Below are 20597 nucleotides of genomic sequence, written 5' to 3'. Positions count from 1 at the left end.
ACTGAGGATATATATTGATGCCTACATGCAAAACTAACATTGTCCCTGGCACACAACTCTATTCTCAGGAAGCTTGTGCCATGCAGTTTAGACAAAAGAGAGTTTGAAAACCTCACTCTACCTCCTGCTAATTTTTTGGACTTTAGTACCACTTTAAATGTCCACCAGTTCACATGAAACTACAAGGGGCACCTTTTAAAACATCAACATGTGAGTAGAGGCATGCTTGGGCAATGCACCAAGGGGTAAAATGTTGTGAGCCAAGGCATTAAACTCTGATAACACATGATAATAAGAGAAAGAACCGGGCAGACAAAAGACACAAGAAAACAGTGGTGTTGCCATTGAAAACAGAGGCATTTCCAAGCTAAGTACCAAGGGGCAAAAAGTTGGGAATCAGGGCAGTATAAGGGTAAGTAAGGGGGTATTAGGAATGTGATAAAACCCATATAAGTTTTCTTCTGTATAAAAAACCCTTATATAAATTTGCAGACTGCAGACAGGGACACTCACCAGGTGAAGTATGTCTGCTATGCCGCTGAAATCCTTCACAGCGTCTAGCAAAGCTTACAAGGTCATGTAGAGGACATGTACTTCACAGGGAAAAATGAAGCTTAAAAACAAATATAATACTATACTACTATTTTTTTCATCTTTCCTAGATTTGATGCAAATAAGGTATTGAGAATATTATCTCATATTACTTGTCTATTTACAGAAACAGTTTCAAATATTGTAAAAACAAGCATAGGAATCAGATTTGTATACATGATATACAATACCACAGATGGTATACAATGCAATCACTTTTGATGCAGAAAAAAACTGTACAGTTGTGTATTGCTGGTAAACAGTATAAAACATAACAGAAAACATTAAAAAAAGCCTGTGTGGCCAAGAAAAAATAAATAATAATATTGCCCATTTCCACTCTCCACCTCACCCCCTGCTCCTAAGCAATCTGTAATATTTACTTTAAAGTGTATTTACAACCAATCCCTTTTTTAAGGGAAGGGTTAAAACCGCTGTAAGTTTTTTTTTCTGACTGCCTATGTACTTTTTATTTTGTCCTCTAGATACAGCAGTTAGAGGAAATCTCCAAAAGTGAGGGACGGCCAGTTGTCCCTAAACTAGTTTCCTCAATAGATCATTTCCCTTTCACCTCTTGTCAATAACTCTTACATATTCACTTTACTTTATTCCATACAAATTGAGGAGTGAATCTCTCAATGGGGAAACCAACATCAAAAAGTTTAACAGGTGGTTTAACCATTCCATTTGCCACTGTATCAAAAAATTAACAAAGGTTGCCTAGAGATACAATTTGATATGTCGCCTGATCCGATCTGGTCCATTGAAGATGCTCTGCTTGCAAGTCTCTGATTAGTCTTGCCATTGCCTCTTTCATCAACATTACCGTGCTTGCAGTTTAATCAGTGCAGGGAGCTGTGTATGTAAATGGGCAAGAGGTTCACCCATATCACCCACATTTAAGCCCTGAGAATCAGAAGATTGGGATTCAGGCTGGTATAGAACCAGAGATTAGGTAGCATTTATGAGTGCAAGAAATTTTTTCAATACAGCTTCCAAATGCTAAATGGGATGGAAGGTTAGGCGCTTTAGACATCTTTTCTTTAACTCTTTTCTCTAACTGGCTGTGGTTCTGCTTCAAATTACTCTTTTCCAATGTTCACAGAAATCGCTGGCAAATATGAAGTAAATAGATATAACACTCTGCCCTATTTATGACCGTTATGTGTCAAGGCTCTATTAAAGGCAAGTAAAATAGTCTGAGCTAAAAATGAAGGCATAGCTGTTGTCTTTTAAAACAAAGTCAACACTTGCACCAGTCTTTGCTTCTACTTCCACTCTTGAAAAAGTTAAAAGCCAAGTTAAGCTCCTCCTCTCTTCCAACCTTCGAGGAGCGGTTTTGTGTCATCAACATGTAATCAGATGGCCTTTCCTCTTGTCCACACTGCTTAGAAAGAGCCATTGCAAGACATTGATGATGACTTTTCAATTTAAAAAAGGTTACAAGAACGTTTACAGCTCAGACAGACTGAAAAGCTGCCACGGACTAAAGCAATAACTATGACTCCTAACTAGCATATTGAAGGATAACTAGGCTTTCAACTTCCATCCATATTAAGGCTGTGTTTCTAGGTTACCTAGAAACAGCCTGAGTTTTTAAGAAGAGAATTACGTCTCTGAGCAACCATAATCAATGACATATGGGGTGTCAAGATACCCACCTACCAACATACATAAAAAACAAAACAGGATAGGGGTGAGGAACAGCACAACCACTAGGATCAGGAGCTTATAATGTTTTAACTTTAAGGAGGTTCAAAGTTTTCTTTTGATTTTGATAAATGGATGTAAAAAAACATGATATAAACAAAATTCTTTATAGGATTTTGGCTGAAAAATCTAGATCCATTAAAAGAACTATAATCATTTTTCAGAAGGCAATAATCTTGCAATACATCTCCCCCATGTCTATTAATCCCCATTGGCATTTCTGAGATTTGCCAATCATTTAATACTATTTCCTAGATATTACAGAATCAAGTTACAATTAAAAAGTGTAGTTCGCCCCAAGACTGTTTAATACTGGAAACTTCTCTACTGCACTTTTCAGACAATATGCTTGTAAGGGAGTTTTTTTCTTTTACTAATGCACTAGCTAACCAGCTGGGACATGTCCTTTCCACAATGCACAATGTCCGAAAGCTGCAATGAGAAAAACAAACTTCAGCAGACACAGATTTATTTTAGCTGCGACCCAGGAGCTTTAGATATTAAATTCTCCATGGAAACAGGCAGTAATGAAATAGGGGACTGCCATATTCTCCTTTTATTAACCAAGGTTCTCTTGGACACCACACTGTAAACAACAGGGAACAGCAGCTGAGAGAAAGTGACCGTGGTATATTTATAGACAGTGAACGGCAAGGAGAACAGCTGGAGGCCACAGCCTTTTATTAGAGTATGAGTCAGAAACCTTTCACAGGTCACATAATACATAAAAAACCATTGATATGATGGCCAAGTAATAAGTTGAAAAAAAAAAAAAAAGATTAATATACGTCTCTGAACACAATTGCTGCTGCTCCAAACTCTAACAACCCCCTGCAACCATTTACAATATTTTCCATAATGTGATTTGCACACTCGCCACTGCTACTACCCTGTGACATGGCCAACAGAAATCACTATACCAGCTACACAAGGGGAACGGCAAGTAAAAATATGGGTGCTAGCCACTGACTTAATTGCAAGAATCATCCTTCCCTTCCAAGTACAATTATTCTAACTTATAGAGATGGCTTGTGATCATATTAGTAGAAACCTCAACAATTATTTTGTTTAAGGTCGGAAGGTCAATTCACATACGTGCCATTTTGAGCCCGGTAAATTAATTATTTTCAGCATTCCATCAAGAATTTTGTATCCCAGGCCAATATTGTCGTTTTTTGCCAAACACAATCTTATTCAGTAGTGTGGCAAATTGGCCTATTATTCAGTACCAGATACTCAGTAGGGTACTAAACTGAAACCGACTAAAATGTTTCCATGGCCAGGTTACCCTGGAATGCTAAATGTTTGATGGAATACTGAAATACAAATATATTTGTGGGTAGCATTTTTTTTTTATTTATTTTTAGTTTTTATGATCTGTGTGATCTGTGCAAACCCAGTTCACTCTGGTTATTTTCACTCATCAATATTAGGGGGGGCTTTTCAGAAATGCCCCAATTAAAAAACAACCCTCCAAAAAGCCCATGTTGAAATCACATTTATGTGGTATGTATTGCAGCACAAGGCTCCTAAATATTATACAGCTACAGTCTCCTATAACAAAGTAAGACTCATTGTTGGGCCAAGCGACACGGGTTCCACACTTAGAGCTTAAACTGGATACAATTACATATTCAGCACAATGTTTCCTATTGCTATCCAGTTTCCTGTAAAAGGACTATTTCCACGAAAGTAATTCTTGTAGGAAAACAAGCTGTATACTCTATTAAATACTCAAACCTAAGAAATTATGCAAATAGCAATCCAAGTAGATAACTGATCTGTTGTGGTGGGAAAGTGATATATTCTGGCTAGGCAGTCATAGGTCTGGTTTTATGGATTTTAAACACCTTTCATGTAATTTAAAAATTCAATGTCCACAACCATTTTGTCATAATCTTGGTGGATGCAACTTGGTGGATTCAAAAAAAGACATCAACACACCGGGCAATAGCTCAAATGTGAGGGTTTTAGCAGCAGGCAATGCTTTAGACTAATAAAGCAGTGAACAAGACAAAGTGTGCCCAGACGCTGACTAACAAACCACAAATTTGTGAATAAGAAATGACAATGTTGATAGCTGTGCCAACTGCAACATTTTTCATCCAGTTGTACTGCAAGGTACAGCCGAAATAGGAGTGGCAACCCAGATTCTAAATTCAGCCCTGCAGAACTGTTGCCACACCATCATAGAAGCTGAACTGGGTAAATGTCACTGGAAGGATCAACAGACATTTATGGGATTGTTTGGAAAAAAACTGTAAATGCAGATGCAATCAATCACATGGTTTTTTCTAAATGTGAGGCAATAGTTCTGCTTTAAAGCAGAACAGTAGCAAAAACTTCCCCCCTTATGGCATTCTGTGACGAGGAGCAAAGGAAGACAGACAACAATAATAGTTAATTTATTACAAAAAAGGAAAGGATTAAAATCTTAGCCAGGTTGTTGTCTTTATAAGCAAACTTAATTTTTCTTTTTGTGTCAATAGGACAAGAAGGGAAAATATCCCCAATGGGTCAAAAAAAAGCAACAATAGTATCTTGATGGAGCTCCCAACCATTCCCCATTCTATCCAAAACAAAATAGGGTTGACTTTAGCAAATCTACCACACTCTAGATTAAAAGATTTTGCTAGTCATCAAATGTAGCTAGTTCTACAAAACCTATATATAGTGATGTACTCATGCTTTATGCTTGCAGAGCTATCAATCTGATATATGGTTACTTCTCCATCAGTGACATTTTTCTACAATATTACATAGATTTTAAAATGTTCTATAGGAAACGGCAATGAGCACATAACATCAATAAATCATACCATAAAAATGCATTTTTGCTGACGTACCTTTTTCTTGGATTTAAAGACATTGCAGCGAAAAATGTTGCTTGACCCATCTCTAGCAATGTAGCTGAAGATCTTGAGATCCTGAGAGTCATGAGACACGTAGAATATTCTTTTTTTAAGGAGAGAATGGAAAAAAATATAATATACAGATTAATGGATTACTTGAAATGTATAAACTGTAAAAAAAATAATCCTTAGACTTACAGATTACTGTACATTGTATTTTAATAACTTCTTGGCTGAAAAAGTACCCATATATCTGAACTCTTGAGGAGTGCAGAAAGTTCAAACCAAATTAAAACCAAGCGCTTCTTAAACACTGGGTGGTCTCAAGTATTAAAAAAAAAAAAGAAAGAATGCAATTGGAATGACACAAAACTAAATCAGGTACGTTGTTTCAACATAGCACACAAGTGAAAAGTGAGCTACAGCCACTTTAGAATTCTTTAAAGGACCCTAGTCTGTCAGTCCAACATTAATAATATCACTTATTAATATCCATGTCCTCCAGCCTTGGAGAGCTTTAATAAATCAGGCCCAATGTGTCTGTAATAAATCAGTACTGTAGACATACAAAAAAGGGTATTGCAATTTCCCCAGAATGCGGATAGTTCCGGCTAAGACAGTTGTTACCAGAATCAATAGCCGCCATTCCTGTTCTGGTGACAAATAAAGATGTTAGTGATGATGGTGTTGACTGAACCATTAGAGTGCATTAAACTTTTCTGCTAAAAACTGCGATCAGGCAGGATCTTTATTGCAAGAGGGACCGGCAATGCCCCTTACAAATTAAAACAAAACAAAACAAAACAAAAAAAAAAACGCCCGTCTGTTCACAACTTTTAACTATATTAACCTGTGCTCAATCCAGCATCCTCACCTGGCCTTCTTCCAGGTCCTGCATCTTCGGCCACAATATAAGGTACTTACAAGTGCAGCTTAGTGTACGTTGAGAAAGATTGCGAACAGGCAGGTATGTTTATTTTATTGCAGAAGGAACATTGCTTGTCTTATCTGCAAAAATGAACCAGTCTGTTCAAAAATTATTAGTTTAATTCTTCTTTAAAATCAAAATTTGCTCTCTTCTCCTGTAAATTTACTGCACCATTTATACTTCTAGGAACATAATACTGTGTAAAAGTAAAAACCTAAAAAACTAAACTGACTTACATTCTCTTTCTCTCATGCCTGACCGGAAATTTGCTGTCCTTGAAGTGATTCTTTAATGTAGGAGAGGAGGAAATAAGCGTTTAATTGCTAAGTAAACAAACTGCCAGATGAACTGATGGTAGGCAACAAAATGCCTTTGTCTTACTTGTTCAACTCTCCCCCTGATATGACCAACAATGCAAAATAAAAGCTAATATTAATGAACTGTGTAATAGGGGAAATCTTTTATTTTAGGATAGAATCGGGAAGAATAACTATAAAAGATTAATTTCTACTTCCACTTGACTATGTTTCTGTTGGCTGTTAGTTTTCATTATGATGACATTCCTGGGTATAGACACTTCTTCACGTTAACATAATAAATATATTAACTGAATTAGCTCTGATATATATACAGTTAGTTAAATATTTCGACCGACAACTTTTTTTCTAATTTTGGTTCTGTACATTACAGCAATTAATTTTAAATAAAAAAAACTCAGATGCAGCTGAACGGTGTGTGTGCCACAGATGGGACTACAAGTAGATGTGCTGATGCATAATCTTCCAACAGGTCCTTTATTCGCTCAACTTAAAGAAGCCATTGGACACCCATGCACTGTTTACCCCAGCCTTGCATGACAGCAGATTCCAGAAGACAGATTTTGCTGCTTCTTCACACTTGCAAGCAAAAATTTACTATCAAAGTATATTTCAGCTAAAAAAAAAAAAAAAATTGACTTTGGGTCCACGTCTTACACAAGAAAAAAAAGTGATGACACAGAGAGCCGATGTCAGAGGAGCTGCAATTGGTGGACTTAGATAGTGCCGGCTCCAGAAAAAGCTACCTTTAAACTTTGGACTGATTTGTTTGGAATGTTGACACAATAGAAAACACAATACTTATTTATTTCTAAATACAAATAATTTTGTATGTTATCAAGTGCTCAAAATTAACACAATCATAGGGGAAAAAAATTCCATAGACATCTTAAAACCTTGTTTTTTATCTTTGGGAACGAAATTTTCTCTTTTTTTAGCTCTGCATCTATCTACAACTGTTACAATGCAACAAGGAAAATCTGACAACAAAATAAAATCTTTATGGCCATTAACACACTGGTTTAGAAGCAGAAGTACTTCCAGCACTTGTGTGAACTTTGCACTGCATTGTGGCCTTTGTCCAAATGCTGTGTAGGTTGCTCAGCAATATTTTCTAATAGGCTTGTATTGTCAGGAGTAACCTCGGCACAGCTTTTGAACACAATAAAATTAATGCTGGACTTATACATGGTGGGTATGAGGACCTCACACCACTCACAAACTCTCAAGGTCTATGTGTTCCAAGGTGTAAAAGTCCAAATATGTATACATGTATATTTCTGTTCTCCTTTTTTTTTTATAGCAGAGAGAGCTTCCATATTTCTGTTATAACAGATAACAAAATTAAATTAGAGCCAGTTCACCTAAAAGTTTTATTTCAGTTAGTGGTGGAATATGGTTGGTGAAGGTGATTATTAGTTTCTTATGGCTCTTGGGGCCTCCTCTTGGGTATTTTCCCTTAACAGTAAATTTTTGTGGCTAGGCTCATTGTAATGTCCCCCGCTTCCTGGTATTTTATTGTTTAACACCTGAAAGGTTTATTAGAACAGTCTGACATATTAATGGCTGCCCAAGCAGATGGCAAGACCCAAAAATCAAGGAGCAGACTTCTCATCAATGTTGGCCCCCCAAGAAACATAAAAAACTGCTATGAGAAAACTACTAAAAACCAGTAAGGTCACTTTTGTGTGAACTTAATGTTTTAGGAAAGGTGTGGTGGTTATTAAATATACTTATGTGGATCAGTTATACAAATAATACGAATGACTTCATTTCCAAGTGCATATAAGATACATTCTCTACTAAAAGTGAAAACAGTGCCCAGCTGTCATCAAAGTGATTGTGTGTGTCCTATCAGTATGGTATTGCCCAGTGTTAGACTTAGCAGGCTGTGACATGCATTAATAAAGCAATCCCTACTGACCTGGCAATTTCCGTAGGTTATTATTCCATCAAGGAAGGAGCTCAAGGATAAAATGAATAGGAAGGACATAAATCAAACTTTGTTCCTGTACACTAAACACACAGGATCTCATAAAAAAAAGCAAGAACATGGGAAAAAACAAATCTGCTGCAAAGGAATTTATACAAGATGACTATAAAAAATGAAGGGGACCCAAACTTTAAAGCTAAGCGCAAAAAATAAAGGCAGATGACAAAGCGCCATTCCGCAGTATCACCTGAAGGCTACCTTATAGGTGTTTTCTTCCTTATTATAAACTTACCATGTTGGGTTCTGTGCCCTTTTATGGAGGCAACTGCCCTGGTAGGGCTTTATTGTCTATCGTTATGTTACAGCTCTTTCCTACCCCCTCAACAACGGGTGATCTGATAATAGATGGGAAAAAGATCAAGGAGAAACAAGAAAGAATAGATTCATAAAATCAGTTGAGCCAAAGCAGGGAAATGAATGCAATGCAGGATACAGACATGCAAAGAAGTGTCAATGCCCATCTCACCCCAGATCACGTAAGCCCAGCAGACAAGGGCAGCAATGCCTCTGACACAGACAATATACCTATATAGGGGAAAGGACACTTAGGCACCCTCACATTTTAGGAGAAATTTTTTTTCATCTGGAACACCTCCCGTCTAAATACCATTTCTAAATGTTCCCTATAAAATAGCAAAAATTAGTATTTTAATAATTTCTTTACTGTAAACCTTTGACAGGTACATATAAAACGCACATTTCAAAGTAAACTCAGCTCATAGAATTAATGTGTTCCTGTGTTCTCTGCCAGTTAAAGTCTGCGTTAAAAATAAACTTCAACTTTATCAGTGTGCGATCATACGTTGTGTTTCCTAGGTATTGAATGAGCCGGATCTGCATCTGAAGTGAATATGCTGACCTGGAAGTGCGGACTGACTTTTGTTACCATCGCAGTTCTAATCTGCACTCAGAACAAGAATAAGGTATATACTTTTCCATGCCAGATTTGTATGAAATGTTGACAAAGCACTAATTAACTAAAATATACAAACACATCATATATTCTACCAATGGATTTTCCATGGCCAGGTGAAGTGACTGCTTGGCATAAAGAGTAAACATGGCAAGTAACAGATATGGCTAGGAAAGGAACTAACTTCAAGAAAACCCCCAAACCTTTCACAATAAAAAAAGGTGAATATTTTAAAATACCATCCCATTTCAAACCAGTACTAGAATATTTTCTAAAAATCTGAGAAACAAAATGTTATGAGATGCAATCTCTGCAGTCCTAAAAGAAAACTTCAATGATGCTGAAAAAAAAATACTGTAACATAAATAATTGCTAAATTGCTAAATTGTTAAGCCCCTGTTGTAGTCCAATATTAATAAAAAGTGCCCACTCCAATTCAATCTGTTGTGGTTTTCCATAACATCTCCTGCTTGAAATGTGGTACTTGGAGGCATTCTAAATTGAATAGAATGCCCCCTCCCCTAAAAAAAAAGTCTAATTTCTTATGCATTTGGTCTACTGCTTTCTGTAAAATTCAAGAATTAACTGGGATCTCTAAGGCCTGATAATTTTCTTTAAGGTCAGTACTGTACTAAAAGGATGCAGAAACTGCAGCTTGTAAATTAGATATTAGCTTTGAATACCATGAGGGCTGAGCTTCTCAAAAATAAAAAAAAAATACCTGGTGAAAAAAACGCAATTAATGTATTTAATAAAAAGAATTTAAGCCCAACACAATACTCTTTGCCTTAAAATGTGGTTGGTCTTTTGGGGTGAATCATACGCAGCATGACTCAACCTGGATGACTGAGGCCATATTGGAAGTTAGGGATAATATAGGCCATTTCCCCAGAGCGGGCCTAACCCCTAGCTTCCATGGACATATTTTGATTGGTCTGAAGAATTCAGAAGATGGCCTACAGGGGATGGGGGAGCTACAGCAGGGTCCCACTCCTAGTCTTAACTTGGACTTCAGCTATATTTTAAATGAAAGTAATTAAAAGGCCAGCATCTGTAATAATACCAAAAATTTGTATTTGCTTGTACAGCTGTGGTGTAAATCAGGTATATCTTCTAAGATATACACAGTATTAGCCCTAGAAATGACTTTAAGCTGTGTGGGAAAAAGCTGTAGGCGGTTAGAGGCCCCTGTATTGTGACCCAAGTTTTCACTAACCACCCAAAAACAGCCAGGTGGTTACTAAAAAGCGCCGGGGAGCTGAGCCCCGCTTAAAGACGCTGGGGAGATCACTGTATACATGTCACATATCATAGAAGGCAATGGGACTGAACATGTCACGGCAGGTCTCCCCAATCTTGCTTTGTGCAGGTGCATGATCAGAAGCTGTGTCATTAGTAGGTGGCCCATTAAAGTAAATGTCCTTGCACCTGATCGCAGAAATGTGCGGAGCAAGATTGGGTGCCAGCTTATTTGCTTTTGTGCAATGCCCGTTGATGACAAAAGAATGCACAAAGATAAATTGAGCACTGCCGCTACATCTTCACTGGAGCCAGAAGAGACAAGAAGAAAAAGCGAAACAAAGGATGTCAGCATAGTACATGAAGGGTAGCAGTGAAATGGTGGTAACATAAAAAAAAGCCATAGAATTCTCTGAATGTGTGTTGAACAAAGATTACAGGAAAGGGCAAGTGAAATTAAAAAGTAAACAAAGGTGGGAGGTCAACATTAATCTAGTTCTGCTGACAAGGAACTTAATTAGATGACCTCAACATTCTCCTAGGTATAGGGAGTTTACAGATCTGTAATCCCTAATTGAAGTAGAGTGAGGTCACAACTTTGGCTATGCTGTCTGGCTCTGAAAAGTCACAGAATTACCAATTCTATGGAATATAACAGCTTATATGGATTTCAGCTGGTATTTGAGCTGTTTGCCTTGTGTTCATGTTTTAAGCCTATATTATTTATCTTTGGCAAATGCAAATGGAAAAAAAAAAGAATCCCTTTAAGAAATACAATGGCCAGAGGAACTGTATTGAACTTTGTGCCGATGACTCAACTTCCATTGAAAAAAGCAAGAAATTAGACTGAGCCTCACATGACTCATTGTTTCAAATCACAAAATCTCCCTCAGGTAACAGGCTGGGAACACGTTCAACTTTCAATCCCTTCTATTTAGTTGGTGAGATAACACTTTGTTATTTATTTATAAAAAAGTCCACGTTGTCCACAACAACCTCATTAAAAGGTAAATGGCAGGATGCGTACTGTAAAACCATTCAATCTAGAAGATGTAATAGCATTGGAATTTGTGCACTAAAGAGACTCGTACAGAGTGTTAACAAGCCTTGGTTTCTAGGCACAGACCAATCCTTATAAGACAACATTATGCTAAAACATTATGGAACTGTATGCCCTGTGGAGCTATTCAGGTTGGATAAAAGGAGGACAGACCATGCCTGACACAGGCTTTGCTATACAACTGGTGCTGTAAAAAAAAAAAAAAAAGTTATTTTATATTCTACAGTTTTACCGAGAAATATAAAAATGCTAGTAAAGCATAGCCTGCACACCAAAGGAAGTTGGGAATTCTGGCAAGATCAACAAGTAGTTAGTTTTTGCAGTTATCAGATAAACCAAAAACTATATTTTTAAAAGACCAAAAATGAGCAAATTGTTAAGTTTGACAGATACTTTAAAGATGCCTTAGCAAGCAGATAATACACAACAAAATGAAAAAACTCTAGGAAACACTGCTGATACAATAAAGAAAGCAAACAATTAAAATGATCTTCTAAACTTCTATAAGCAGAGAATGTTTGCTAAAGGGGTGAGTATCAGCCATCATCATCCATACTAAAATCAATTGCTCATGGGACATTTATTTAAATGACATATTCACTGGTTTATTTTAAAATGTGTTCTAATGTGTTATATCTCATAACTTATTTTTAGCTCTCACTGTTGAAATAAAAGTATGGCAACAATTGTACTAAGACCTGGGAGTTAAACATAAACACACCAGTGGGGGATGATTACAGGAAGAACATAAAACCCTTTCGCATTTTCTTTTTTTATTTGGTTAAAAATATAAACATTTTATGAACAATAACATGGTAAAGAATAAATAATTTAAATACTGCAAGAAGACTTCAGATTTAGGAAACACTCATTTCTATATTAAACTGAACCTTTAAAAGTTTGGAGCTTTATCATCTTCCCTTAAAATAGCCTGTATTTCTTGAAAAAACTAGGCAGCCTGATCCAAATGGCCTTATGTATTGGTATTCAAGGGTGCACTAAAAGGTGGACACAGACCTAGGGGGTGATCTTTAATTTTCTAACCAGCTGCGGGCATTCCCCAAGCTCAAATTTCTTCTATATGACCCTTTCTAGGCAAAGGACTGAGTGATATTGTTAAACATGGTGGGCTCCAACTGTCCCCCCAAAGGTAAGTTGGTAATGATGTCCCCTTCTATCTTCCATAGAGATAAACATTCTTGTTTGGCAATCAAACATGCATATCAATGAAAAGATCTCATGTTCTTTTTACCAAACAAAAAAAAAATTTGAGATCTAGACAAACCTATATATATATTATGTCCTCTTATGCTTTTGGACAGCTCAGCACTAAAAAGCAAAGCAGATGCACAAACAGCCCACATGTGTGAGACAGGCATTTTTTTCACGCTAATGAGGTCATGGGGGTTACATTTTTGACTTGTACAGATTACAATGTTGATCCATTGGTATAAGTGCTTACTCAGTAGATTATATGAGGATATAGGTTTAGTGTGTAGTGTATATATTATACCAGAAGCAATGTTAAGGTGCGTACACACTTCCAATTTTTATCGTTCCAATCGAACGACGAACGATCGATTGGGCAAAAAATCGTTCGTAAAAAAGTAACCAACGACGCCGACGAACGAGGAAAATTGTTGGAAACGAACGACCGGACCGGCGGATCGGATTGGGCGACGATCGTTGAACATCGTTCGTGTGTACGGTCGTTCGTTGATCGTCCATGTTCAGAGCATGCGTGATGAACGAACGTCCGTTCACTTTCCTGTCGTGCACATAGTTCCTCTATCGCTTAAACGATCGTATCTATTGTGTGTACAATATCTACGAACGATCGTGTCGTTACCTCTATGTGCAGGATCGGTGCTATACGATCGTTCATATATATCGTGCAGGAACGTTCGTCGTTAGGAGATGACAGCAGTCTTGGTAGATGAGAGAACAGTACAAATTCAGGCTTAGTGTATTGTGGAGAGATGGCTTTTTAATATACCCTACAGGTTTGTCTGGCTAGGTCTAATTGATTTTGCTTATATTTAAAGCAAAGGGAAAGATTATTCCTGATATTCTTAAGAGTTACAAACAACTTAGATAACAATGATGCATTATTTTAAGTAACTGTCAGTGTTGACTATTAGCCCATAGGTCTGTTTTATAGAGGAAAACAAGTCACATTAGACTGCATGGTGATGGAAATTGTTCCTGCCTTGTTATGCTGAACTCCCAAGTGCATTTTCCACCAGGAATGCTACATGCATGGTGTTCAATGTTTTCCCTGTGGTCATGTGCTCTGATTTTTTGCCATGTTTCAAAAATGCACAGCAGTAACACCCATAATGCTCTGGGTAGCCAGAGATCATATGATCTAGGCTGTCTTAGTTTAATATTTCTTAGGTTTCCTACGGGAACTCAGAAGTAATTTAATTCACATATTTTTTTAATGACAAGCACAAATATTTCAAGTTAAAGTAATATTAAAATATGCAAATATATGCCTTGCTGACTTGAACAAATGTGAAATTTTAATGATGTCCACTCATACCATCTTAAATAAAGTATGAAATCTCCTTTCTGTGATCAATTGGTCTTGTATGCATAGCTCAGACCGGCAGTGAGCCTGCGGTACAACTACCACTTCCTTATACCCTGAACCATGTCCATGGTTAACTGCTACATGTAGCGTCTCACCCACAGTCATCCATAAGTAATGCATGCAGTTAGCAGCGATTAGTTTAAAAATGTTCAAATTTTGGTTCCTTTAAAACCAGGGCAATGGTGGGGGCGGCACGCTGGAAGCCTCATGGGAACCACTTTCTCCATCACCAGTTTGAACAAGCCCCCTAGCCGTATTATATTCCCAAGTATTTTGTATCCTCTGTATATTATTTGTCATAATATGCATTTTGTAAAAAAAAAAACAAAAAAAAATAATTTTGTCATGCTGATCACTGTTTTATAATTGACATATTTGTAAAAATGGGATGGGATTTGTATGGTTGTTTCCACTTAATAAAAAGGAAGACAGGAAGAACTGAGACATTTATACCAAATGAAAGCAGTTTTGTGGTTAATACTGGCATTATATAAAAGTACAGTGTAGGGCCCTTTAAATGTGTACAGAGATCTCCTATGCAGGCTTTGTATACAGTAATTACCAATAATAATAAGGTTGGTGGAGGCAGATGGAGCCTCAGAGTCAGGCAGCTGTGATAAGATGTCTCGGTATCAAGGGATGCTAAAAAATGAATTGGCTTTTCATTGTGGAAGCTGAAAAGCAATTTCCTCCTTTGCATAATATGACATGTGACAAAGACCAAAGTGAGATGGACGCTCACACTTCAGATGTGCTATAGATTGGAAAGAATCATTACAGACTTCACTCCAAGCTAAACACTGTAGGAGATAGCTTTGTCACAGAATGAAGCATTCAAGGTATGTTCTGGACAATATATACGTCTAGACGTGAATAAATGGTGTACAGAAAGAATGATTACAATAAATAGACTCTCGTTTTTCTTTTTCGATAAATGCGCAAGAAATCAGCAGAGACCAATCAATTTAATGAATTTGTGTTGTTGAATGCTCATACAAATAAGTGCACAAAGACATATTTGCTCATTATGTACACTCTGCCTTGAGGTGCTATGCAATAGTTGTGCTTACCACTCCTATATTTCTGTGCCTGCTAAACATGTCCTGAGTCTAGTAAAAAAATAAATAATGCAGCTATCACATCCAAGGACTGGTAAGCAGCAATATATTACATTTTTGCTCTTGGGTTCAGTTTAAAGGCTCTGAACACCAAACACCTAAATACATATATAGGAATTGTTTTACCTACCACAGAATTTGTATTTTTGTTGACCTAGTCTTGAGATTTACAAAACTCAGCCATATAGCAAAACCCTCTGTGCTGCACTTTCACATTTAATAACAGGCCACTTTGTGAATGAGAAACAGTACATTAATAGGCAGGTCTCAATGTCATACTGCTTTCATTCCCATTTTTTTTATTCACTTTAGCACACCTGCCTAGCTTTTTATACAGATTCTCCCTTCTTTTCTATTAAATCTGTACAGCAGACTGCAGGAGGCTGATAGCAAGTCAAGCAAGCACAGGGTCCAAGCCCTAACTCCACTGAGAATCTTTGGGATGTGTTGGAAAAGATATTACACAGCGACTTTCCCATCATCAATACAAAATCTTTAAAGGAAATGAATGCAACTCCGGAGAAATAAATGTTATGATTTTGCACTTATATGACAATATCACAACAAGTGCATGCTGTAATCAAAGCTAAAGCGGCTCCAATGAAATATTAGCATGTGACTACCGGTAGCAGTATACATATAGCTAGAATAAAGTGAATAAATTAAATAATTATTAGACTTTGTACAGAAAGATATTCTAGAGTTAAATGTATTAAGACGAGGACAAAAGAAGAAATACCACAGGGGCAGATCACTACTATAGGGTACTGTGGATGTTGTCATGGAAACCATTGTATTTAAATAATGAGCGCTCTACACACACACACATACATGTATTCCATACAATATAGAAATGTGCACACTGGTCAGGAATATATGGAACTTTATTCATTCTAACCTGTGGAGGATTTCATAGCCCCATATGCCTTCCACTTTCTCCTAAAAAGATTATATATTTTTTTAGCTTCTTAACAAATTCTAGATTAAATTTTAAATTTTTAAAATTATTTATAGCATCAAGCTGTGGTTCTGTTTATCCCATGGTGGCTCAGTGGTTAGCACTCCGGCCCTTGCAGTGCTGGGTCCCAGGTTCTCCCCATGTTTGCCTTGCTTTCTTCCAGGTACTGCAGTTTCCTCCCACATTCCAAAAACATGCAGCTAGGTTAATTGGCTTCCCCCTAAAATTGACCTAAGACTGTATTAAAAAAGATTAACATACATAAAGATATTAACATATGACTATGGTAGGAATCTTAGATTGTGAGCCGCTTTGTGGGACAGCTAGTAACATGACTTTGTAAAGCACTATGTAAAATGTTGGCGCTATTTAAATACTTTGTAATAATAATAATAATCCCACCTCGCTATGTTCTCATAAATCAAAGTCAAATACTGACCTACAGTAAACCCAACCTCATCGTGCTATATCAGGGAGTATGTATACATTTCAGGAGATGAGCTCCCACATACTGCCCTGTCTTGTGTATATAAATGTGCACATCTGGGTGCATTCCGTCATTGTCTCTGACCATCACGATTGATGTGAAGGCACCAAAAGCTAATCAATATAGATGAAACTTTGAATCAACATATAATTGTGTCTTTGCTTCCTACCAACCAGACGCAGAGATGGATTGCTTTATAGTCTCTGAACTTTTTAAGACTTCTAGTTAAAGAACACATAAAAAGGATAAAAAGCTTATGGTAGTCTCAGTACAAATGAGTTTAGTGCACCAAAGGCAAACAATTTATTCAAAAATGCTCTTTGAGGAGAAGGCATAAAATAAGGATCTTATTTTCAAAATGCAAGCGGTAATGTAAAAGTTTGATGCTTCATGGTGGCCTAAAAGACAAGACTGTCAGAACTTAGATTGTAAGCACTTCTGGGCAGGGTCCTGTCCTCTTCCTCTGTCACTGTCTGTATCGGTCTGTCATTTGCAACCCCTATTTAATGTACTGCACTGCATAATATGTTGGCTCTATATTATTACTGTTTAATAATAATAAGTTGCATTCAATTGTACAAATGTTTCAAATGATGTTTTAAGAACTTGATTGGCCCAATAATAGCCAACAAAACTTCCTAATCTTCAAAAAATGGGACCATGCTAGGTTATTTGATTTAAACCAGCTACCAATAAACTGGATTACTTGAACATAAGCTTAGAGTGAAGAAACCTGGTTTGCAGTGTATAACGATATCGGTGGTATAATTTTTTTATTAGAAGTGAGGTACGCTATAAAAAAGGGCGGCCAACCTTTTCTTCGACCCCTCTTCTTCTGTCTTCCCCACCACGGTATGCGCAGTGAGATCGCCCTTACAGGAAGGCGTGTCACCCGATCTCAGGCCTGCACAGTGCAGTTTTGGATGATGTCAGCAGAAGTAAGATAGCGGTGCCCAGTGTCCAGCCGGCCGCGCTAAGAAGGATCGCAGAGGGATGGTGGGTTTTTCCCCTGGAAGTGTCATTTTTTCCTTTTAATGAAAGATCCACTTTAGGAACAGGTGTTTTGGGTGAAAGATCTGCCTTACAAGTCAAAATTGCTTTAAAATCCTAATTTCAAATGTGTTGGCCATATATTGCAAGATTTGTGTTAGGACAAATTAGCTCCAGAAGGTTATTATTAGCCTTCCCCCCCCCCCCAAACCCACAAAATTATTTCCTCTCTATGCTTCAGTGACCTGTCTCTCTGCTCAAGGCTTCCTCTTCCAAATCATGACTGTATGGTCATGAAGTTGAAGAGTTGAAGTCTTTCTCCTGAAAATGTCCTGAAAATCAGCTTGTTAAAATGCAGGGATTAGAAAAACTCCCACTGTACTTACTGGCTGATACAGATGTCTCACAGACCTTTGCCCTGTTATGTGGTCTTTTCTCCAGCTCCTAATACACATAATGTCCTAATAGAGCTTACAGTCTAAGGTCCCTACTATATTTATCTATACTCTAGGGCAGCCTTTTTTGATTGCTTTGAAAAACCCTTGAAATAGCTTTCAGGCCTCAGGGAATCTTTACCTGTAATTACTAAAATGATCTTCAGCTCAGGGCACATTAGCAGGGGCATCAGTGGGTAGAATACCTCCTGCATTGGTTGCCTATGGGAAGAATCCTCCTGAGATGCATACATGCTAACTGCTCAAGGAACCCCTAGCAACATCTGGACGAAACCTAGGGTTTCATGGAACCTTGATGAAAAAGCCTACTCAAGGGCTTTCTTAATAAGGCCCACATTAACTTAGAAGTATGGTAACTGACTGCCTGTATACACCGAAGCATTCAAAGGAAAAAGGCGCAAACACTTCTCTATGAGAATCCTTAGACTCTGTAATTACATGCACTGGTGGAATTATCAGTATAACCAAACAGAAACATTCATGGAGTGGAACAGTAGGTTTTGTGATTCTTTAAAGAATTCACTTTAGGAAATAACAAAAGTAGTAAGAGAAGATCTCACCAAAATAAGGTCAATTCTCTCTTAGACAGCTGCCACCGAAAGTATGTAGCCTTTTGGAGATTTTCCCTTTATTTCTGACACATTGGCAACTGCAATTTGCAGAATTCCCCTTACTTGTCAAACTGATCAAATAAAAAGTAATCTCCCCAGCAGAGACACATACAGGAACAAGAATCCCAGAAGAGTTTCTAAACAACCTCTAATCCATATAAAACAGAACACTTATGTTAGTTTTAGGTACATTTTAGGTGACTAAGTATATTTAGGCTGACAGTGACATTGTGGTGCAGTCACTGCTTCCTCACACCACTGATCTGCTTCTTTAGGTGAGTTGCTAAATGTAGCATCTCATCAAGGCATCCCAAAAAGAAAAATTTAGTACTCCTAAAGCAACCCACTGTCAAATATGCAAATGCGAGTTCTTTAGGAAATAGCACTGCGGCATGGGTAGCTGAGAACTTTGAGAAAAGTAGCAGCAGCAAACTCAAAATACAGGGATGGAGAGCGAGGTTAATTTCAGACAGGCAGTGCGCTGCAGTGTTCACGTCAATGGGAGCAGTTGGGACCCTTTTCTGCACGTATCTGAAGTATATCATGGCACAGTTTCCAAAATGAGTTTTGGCCACAATAGTTGCAGTTTGAAGGTTTGCACTGCGGACACAATGGTGCCATTTGCCTCTCCTGACTACACAACAGCAGTTTGCTTTCAGCCGCACCATTTAACACCACATTTAGCTTGAGCATGAACTGTACAAAATAAAGCAAAGCTTCTGTATTTTTAGTTAAACTTTAGCTTCACTGAATAAATATTTTTTAGCTTCAGTATGTTACTATGCCTTTGGGAACTCATTTGCAGAGCTAAGGTGTCTTGACAGGAAAATATACCTTACTTAGCTGCCAAGGACATTCATCAATTCATTCATTTCCTGGATTGACTTATTTGACTCAATCAGCATCATATTTTTTTTCTTCTGGCAGTATGCCCTTAACAGGCCCTTTAACACAAGACCTCTCTAACAAGCAAATGCATTAACTGAAGGAGTAAAAGATGGTCTACATCCAATTCTTCCACTAGCTCCTCTCCCAGTGACCTTCTCCCCCTTAAACTCTGGTCAGCTAATACCACGCCTTGCCCTCCCACACTAAAAAATTCCTCAGATTCCTTTGTAATACTAAAGCCTAATAAAAGTCTTTAACCTCCCACCTCGACTTTTAACCTCTCTTAGCTGTCCTTTTCCTACCCTCTCTTCAATGATTTCAGTTTTTTTGGATCTGGTTCTTGGCACTCTTGCAAACCGTTAATATATTATACATTAAACCAAGGGCATGCTTTAAAGAATTAAACACACGTATAAAACATTGTGCAGACAAGAGCATGAAAACCCATTCAAAGTAAATTGCTACCAATTGTGCTGGGCAGAAACAGCAGCTGATTTATAAAACCTGGAACTAATGTGGATCTTTTTACTGCAGATATGCAAATACATTTACTGCCAACTATGGAGATTAGCATATATTTTCCAGGCAAAATGCAGTGCACTGTAGAAGATGCAAAATTTGTGTAGAATCACTACATTTGCCATTCAAGATTCATGAACAGTGCATTAGTGGATGTGCTACAAAACTCAAATTTACCTGAAAAGAAAGACATTTGTCTTACATATAATGAAAAATAGGTGAATCACATTGTCCATATCAAGTAATGTATTAATAACAGTTTTGAGATTTTGTTCAAAAAAGAGGATATATCTATATGATATCAATTTGGTTCCTATTTTAACATTGTTTTCTAAGTTATGTTAGAATCAATGCCAGTATTCTATATTGACA

The 20597-nt window shown here is 37.4% G+C and overlaps 1 protein-coding gene across 1 annotated transcript in view; it reads right to left on the bottom strand.

Annotated features, from left to right (window-relative positions):
- Positions 1–20597, bottom strand: part of NOS1AP (nitric oxide synthase 1 adaptor protein) — a gene marked incomplete in the record, with an annotated part of 52483 nt that overhangs the window by 8175 nt on the left and 23711 nt on the right. Inside the window, 1 exon segment of the mRNA XM_072419969.1 lies at positions 5148–5256. Coding sequence (XP_072276070.1) covers positions 5148–5256 — 109 coding nt within the window.

The sequence above is a fragment of the Pyxicephalus adspersus genome, chromosome 8 (assembly GCF_032062135.1).
Source record: "Pyxicephalus adspersus chromosome 8, UCB_Pads_2.0, whole genome shotgun sequence".
NCBI lineage: Eukaryota > Metazoa > Chordata > Amphibia > Anura > Pyxicephalidae > Pyxicephalus > Pyxicephalus adspersus.
The sequence above is the reverse complement of the archived record's forward strand: the minus strand, read 5'-3'. Positions and strand labels throughout refer to the sequence as shown.